This window comes from Nicotiana tabacum, chromosome 6, assembly GCF_000715075.1.
Source record: "Nicotiana tabacum cultivar K326 chromosome 6, ASM71507v2, whole genome shotgun sequence".
In the NCBI taxonomy this organism is placed as follows: Eukaryota; Viridiplantae; Streptophyta; class Magnoliopsida; order Solanales; family Solanaceae; genus Nicotiana; species Nicotiana tabacum.
In genome coordinates, this window is record NC_134085.1 from 66,985,773 (window position 1) to 66,992,875 (window position 7,103).

A 7,103-nucleotide genomic window follows, 5' to 3' on the forward strand; every position below is an offset into this window, starting at 1 on the left:
AATTGCCAGACAAAATGCTAATTAAGGAGGCTGATGGCAAATATATGGAGCAAGTCCTAGATTATGAATGGAGACCTTCATTTTGTGAAGTATGTTTCAAAATAGGACAACATGAATTCAACTGTGAGAAGGCCCCAGCAGAAAAGCAACAGCACAAGGAGGAGAAACAACAAAAACAAGAGAAACCATTCAAGCAACAGAAGAGGAAAACACAATGGAAAGTAAAATCTACTACTGTTGAGCAATCAGAAGTAACACAAGCTGTTGAGCAATCAGAAATACTAGCACAACAGAAGATGAGGAAAGAATAGAATGGGGAGACAAGTGAGAAGCTGCAGAAACAACAAGAAGAACAGAAAAAAGCAGAACAAAATGCTGAAAAAGAAAAGGCATTCCAGCCACAACAAAGATCCAAAGGAAAGCAGAAGATGAAAGTACAAATTCAAAACAATAGAGCTCTAAATGACAATGAGATAGAGAAGCTGCTAATGACTAATAGGTATAGCTCTCTGAGAATACATGAGGATTAGAGGATTGCAGCACTGCAAAGGTGACTGAAGGGATTGGCCTCAATGAGGAGAATCCACCATGATAATAAGCTCTTGGAATATAAGAGGGATGAATAAGCCCTACAAGAAGAGAGAACTCAAGGCCTTTCTGCTGAAGCACAAAATTACTTTACTAGGCTGCGTTGAGACAAAGATAAAGTCTAGAAGTGTTAGCAAAGTTAAAAGTAAGTTCTGTAGGGATTGACAAGTGTTTTCAGATGAAAAGATAAGTCCTATTGGGAGGTTATGGTTATTTTGGAAGGACAATATGGTCCAAGTCCAAATTCTGATGGTTACTACTCAAATGATCCATTGCCAAGTGAAGGAAAGAGGGTCACAATTCTCATGTTACATCACTTTTGTAAATGGAAAGAACAAAGTGCATGAAAGGAGGGAGCTATGGGATCAACTAAGGCAGATTCATAGCATAATGCAGGAGGCTTGGTTGGTCATTGGAGATTTTAATAGTGTTCTGTCTGGTAATGATAGAATAAATGGTCAACCTATACATCAAGCTGAATTAGTAGATTTCCAAGACTGTATAAGAGATATTGGAGTGGGGAAATTGAATAGAAAAGGCTGTCAATGGTCATGGTGCAATAAAAGGGATGCAGGAGATAGAATCTATAGCAATATTGATTGGGTATTTGGAAATGCCTCTTGGCTTACAAAGTATAGTAGCCTAGAAGCTATATATGAACTACCATAGATTTTTGATCACTCACCTATTGTGATAAATACTGAAGTGGTAAAGAACCAATTACAAAAGCCTTTTAGGCTCTACAATGCTCTGCTATATCAAAGGGAGTTTAAAGAAAGTGTGAATGAGGTCTGGAACCAAAGAATTGAGGGGTATGCTATGTACTCTGTGTGGATTAAGCTGCAAAGACTACAAAATAGAACCAGGCAGATGAACAAGGAGATGAACTTATTGGAGAAGAAGCTTGTGAACTTAAGAATGGAGCTACAGAATACTTAAAGGAAACTGGATGATGACCCTCTCAACCAGCAGTTAATTGAGCAGGAAAGAGAGTTAATTATGCAGACTGAAAAATGGGAAGGGGTGAATGAATAGGTTCTCAGACAAAAGTCTAGAGCAATGTGGATAAAAGCAGGAGATAGAAATTCTAAATTCTTTCATGCTCAACTGAAAAATAGGCAGGCAAGGAACAAAATTGCATCTATTTGTATGAACAAGGGAAGAGAGTATTAGAACCAAAGCAGATTGAACAAGAATTCAAAGGCTTCTTTCAAAGCTTATTGGGCACTTCAGCAAGTGAGATCCCCTGTATAAATATTGCAATAGCTAGAGATGGACACTGCCTTACAAAAGAGCAACAACAATTGCTTAGTGCCCCAGTAACCATGGCAGATATTGATATGGCAGTAAAGGAGCTACCAAATGAAAAAGCACCAGGGATGGATGGCTTTCCAGCAGAGTTTTTTAAATAATACTGGCACATAATTGGAGGAGAAGTCAAGCAAGTTGTACAGGAACTCTTCAACACTGGGAAGTTGCTTAAGAGTGTTAATTGCACAACAATTACACTAGTACCTAAGATTGCTAGCCTAAACTCTGTCAAAGAATTTCGACCTATTGCCTGTTGCATTACAGTATACAAGATCATATCCAAGATCCTCACAACAAAATTGAAGCTGGTAGTGGACTCAATTGTGGGACCCTATCAGTCAGCTTTTATAAAAGGGAGAAGCATACTTGATAATATAATTATTGCATACGAACTAGTTAAGGGGTATACTCAAAAGGGAGTCTCACCAAGATGTTGCATAAAGGTGGACATGAGGAAAGCATATGACTCAGTAGAATGACCTTTTCTAAGAATGATATTGATGGAGTATGGTATGCCTACCAAGTTTGTGGAGTTGTCAGCTACTCATTGATACTAAATTGAGGGGTAACAACTAAATTTCAGGGGAAGAAGGGGCTAAGACAAGGAGATCCAATGTCTCCTTATCTTTTTGTATTGGTGATGGAATATCTGAATAGGGTATTGAAGAAGTTGAAGGATAACCCTGACTTTAATTATCATCTGAAGTGCTCCAGAAATAATATTACTCACAAATGCTTTGCAGATGATCTGATCATGTGTTGTAGAGCAGATAGGGTATCCATCAGATTGGCGATGGACAGATTCAATCATTTTTCAGAAGTATCAAGCCTGAAGGCTAACATGGAGAAGAGTGTTTTATACATTGCAGGAGTTAGAAAGGAATTCAAAGAGATGATTCTGGAAGAGATGCAATTTACACTAGGGGAACTACCATTCAAATATCTTGGAGTACCATTATCCTCTAAGAAGCTGACAGTTCAACAGTGTATGCCATTGATTGAGAAGATCACCGCTAGGATTAATTGCTGGACTGCTAAGCTACTATCATACAGTGGAAGGCTCCAATTGCTGAAAAGTGTAATCTTTGAAATGCAGACTTACTGGGCACAAGTGTTTTTACTGCCAAAGAAAATTCTTAAGCTAATAATTTCAGCTTGTAGAACTTTTCTATGGACAGGAAGGGTTGAGCCATCAAGAAGAGCTTTAATTACATGAGACACAGTTTGTTTGCCTTTCTCAGAAGGTTGGTTAAATGTGCTAGACATTCATATATGGAACAAAGCTGCATTATGTAAACTACTATGGGCTGTTAGTGCAAAGAAGGATACCCAATGGATACATAACTATTATATCAAAGGGCAAGATAGCATAAGGATGGATACTCCTAAACAAGCATGCTGGCTTGTTAGGAAGATTTTTGATATAACATATTGGTTTTTGGAAAAGTATACAAGTGCTGAGTTACACAAGTACTATAAAAAATGGCAAATTTAGCATAAAAAAGCTATATATTGCTATGAGACCTCAATTTCAAAAAAGCTTGTGAAAACAAATATTAACTGGATCTAAAGCAATACCAAAACATAGATTCATACTATGGTTAGCTGTACACAGGAAACTGGCTACAGTTGATCGACTTGAGAGATGGGGAGTAACAATAGCAAAGGAATGCGTACTATGCACAACAAAGGAATAGGAGTCAAGGGGGCATATATGGTTTGGATGCGATTATGCCAGAACAATATGGGCTCGACTGCCACAATGGCTTAATGAAAAATATCAGATTGGAAGCTGGGAAGAGGAGATTGAATGGTTGAAAAGAAGGACTGCTAATAAAACTCGAGGTGAAATATTGATATTCCTATTCACAGCAATGGTGTACCATGTCTGGGCAGAGTGAAACAAAAGAAGATTTCAAAGGAAAATAGTTGCCAGTAATCAAAGAATCAAAGACATTGCAATGGAGTTACATATAGCAGGGCAAAGAGAAACAAAGTGGCATAAAGAGTTAGAAAAGTTGAAGAATTTTCCTTAATTCATATAGTTCATTGTAATTGTTATAGGAAGTTTTTGTTAACTGATTAGTCAGATAGTTCTATAGATAGGTCTAGTTCTGGTGTCCAAAAGAACTAGCGGATGTAAATATGTTTACTTGGTTAAATAAAAGTTTAAAAGTTTAACCCCAAAAAATAAAGAAAAATACATAACAAAAATATTATTCGATGACTATATAAGTCCCTTAATTTAATAGAGATTTTATTCATTAATATTTAGATAATATTTTTAGAATAATAGAATAAAATTTGAAATAGAAAATTATTTTAAGAGTAATAAAATATATATCTTCTATTATACAACAAAAAGAAAGTTGTAGACAAAATATTAAACAGAGTAATATGCTAACAAAAATTTCTATTAAAAATGTAATAATACTATATATTGGATAATATAATAAAGAAAAATACATAACAAAAAATATATTCGATGCGTATATAAATATATTTAATTTAATAAAAATATATATCTTCTATTATATTACAAAAAGAAAGCAAGCAGACAAAAATATTAAACAAAGTAATATGCTAATAAAAATTTCTATTAACAATGTAATAATACAAAACATTGGATAATATAATAAAAAATACAAAATAAAAAAGTTATTCAATGATTACATAAGTCCCTTTAATTTAATAGAAATATTATTATTGGGTATACGTATTTACAAATATGACGACAAATTTATTAAAGCAACACAAATTAATATGTTCAAACAAGTCATATCACAATTTAATTTAATTAATACTTTTTAATATTGATCGCGCGAGTACCAGTACTAGTTACTGTTACTAGCAGGAATAGTTTCCACAAAACGTTTTCCTAATTTATCTGATATAACTGCCGAATTAACAAAAAAAAAGTTAGAACTAATAGGTGGGTTGTCTTGCTGGATCCTTCCTTATCCAAATTATGAGCTACTTTGTTTCCCCCGTTACATTTTAGAAGAAAAAGTTTTTTATTTCGGGACACGTTATAAAAACCATCATATTTATATACAATTTTATGACTCTAAAGAATCAAATTCTTTAAATTATCCACACTTTAAGCTTGTTATGATGTTTGTTATCTTTTCGATCATTATTTTAATATTTTGTTTAATGATAACTATAGCAAATATTTTATAATTCAAATTAATATTTTCAACGAAAGCATATCATATAAAATAAAATGTAAATAACATTTATTTCGATAAAATCATTAAGGGTATGTTTGGGAAGTCACCAGGTAATTGGAGTTGGTGTAATTACTAGGGTAGTAATTATACAACCTAGTAATTACAGAGTCTTGTAATTACGAAGACCTGTTTGTTTGTCATAGTGTAATTATAAGTTAACTGTTTGGTTGCACAAGTATAATTACGCAGTTAAATTAAATTTTAAATGAAGTAATTATCAAAACTTAAAAGTTAATATAATAAATATATGCCTATACATTTTTATAAGTATAAATTATATTATATTTTTTGTATTTAAGATGTATATTTAATCTGAATATACATTAATTAGTAATCATATATTTATAACTAATATTGTAAAAATAATATATATATATATATATATATATATATATATATATATATATATATATATATATATATATATATATATATATTATATATTTATAACTAATATTGTAAAAATAATTTTTATATATTTTCCATTAATAATATTTAGTTTAGATACTTACAAAAAAGTAAAAACATACGTTTTGTAAGAACATCAAGGAATTCATGTTTGATAAAATAAATTAATATTTATAAATATAATGTCATAACATTATTCAAATGTTTGACAAAATTAATCTATCAATTCTAACAAAAAAATGAACAACATGGAATGTGAGCCAATACTACTAAAACAAGTAAATTGGAACCAAAAATATAACACAATTTCAAAATTCAAGAAAAAAAAGTTTAACATATGTCAAATTCCACCATAATAATTGTAAGTTCCACTACATTATAAAATTAGGAAACATTATAAGTTTATAACCACATTCAACAAAGAAATTTTACTTTAATTGCATCATTCATTATATGTCAAGTTTGTTAACCACTCATTATTTCTAATATTAGGGGGTGTAGTTTCAAAAAATAGAATAATAAATAATTAAAAAAATAAAATATAAGCAATTACATGGAATCACAAAAATTAAATGTAGAAAAACAAAAGATAAATAATGTACAAAGAAAAATATATTTTAAAATTTCTAAAGGAACTAAAAAAATTAAAATAAAGAAATAAAAAGTCATAAAGAAAATAAATTAAAATAAAAACAAAAAAGAAAGAAACTAAAAGGCACCCTTGTAATTACACAATGTAATTACCACCAATTCTCACCTCCCCCTTAAGAATTAGAGAGTGTAATTATATCCAATTCTATGCTGACCAAGTAATTACTTGGCCAACCAAACATCCCAAACTATACAATTATACCCAATTACAACTAAATCCATTTCCAATGTAACTTTCCAAACAGGCTCTAGGGGATGTCCGCATATATCTCATTACAATAAGTTAAGATTTAGATGAACTATTTCTTTTTTGGTGAAATAGATGCATTTGAAAATTAGAGTTGCGTTTGGAGTTGTGTTTGGACATGAATATAATTTTAGGTTGTTTTTGAAGTTTTGTGAGTGATTTGAGTGAAAATTTAGAAAAATAGTTTTTTCTGGATTTTTTAAAATTTTCGAATTTTTTCAAAATGTATCTTCAAGTGAAAATTGAAAAATTTATGAACAAATACTGATTTCGAAAAAAGGTGAAAAAATTTCGAAAAAAAAGGGAAAATGTCTTGCTATTATTATTTCATTAGTGCAGGCCCAGAGGCGAATCCAGGATTTAAATTTTATGGGTTCAACATTTAAGATTTTTAGCATTGAACCCGTTATATTTCTTAAGTTATGAGTTCATGTCTACTATTTATTACAATTTCGATGAAATTTTACACATAAACTTATGATCCGCACCGAAAATTGTGGGTTCAATTGAACCCGTACCCACTATGGTACAACCGCCTGAGAGTGCAGCAGCCAGCAAGCATCATAATTCGCAAATAATACCGAGCTCTTCTCTGCCAAAACTACTTCCTATTTAAAAATCATACAAAAAGAAAACCAGTGAGAAAAGAATCTCTCGTATATTGG

General features: G+C 31.4%; 1 protein-coding gene across 1 annotated transcript; it reads left to right on the forward strand.

The window, feature by feature from the left end:
* The first annotated feature begins 816 nt into the window (after positions 1 to 816).
* On the forward strand, positions 817 to 3,115 carry LOC142181865 (uncharacterized). Its single transcript, XM_075255492.1, has 4 exons — positions 817 to 1,191; positions 1,707 to 1,987; positions 2,164 to 2,236; positions 2,483 to 3,115. The coding sequence occupies exons 1-4, from the start codon at positions 817 to 819 to the stop codon at positions 3,113 to 3,115; spliced, it is 1,362 nt and encodes a 453-aa protein (XP_075111593.1).
* Positions 3,116 to 7,103: the final 3,988 nt, after the last annotated feature.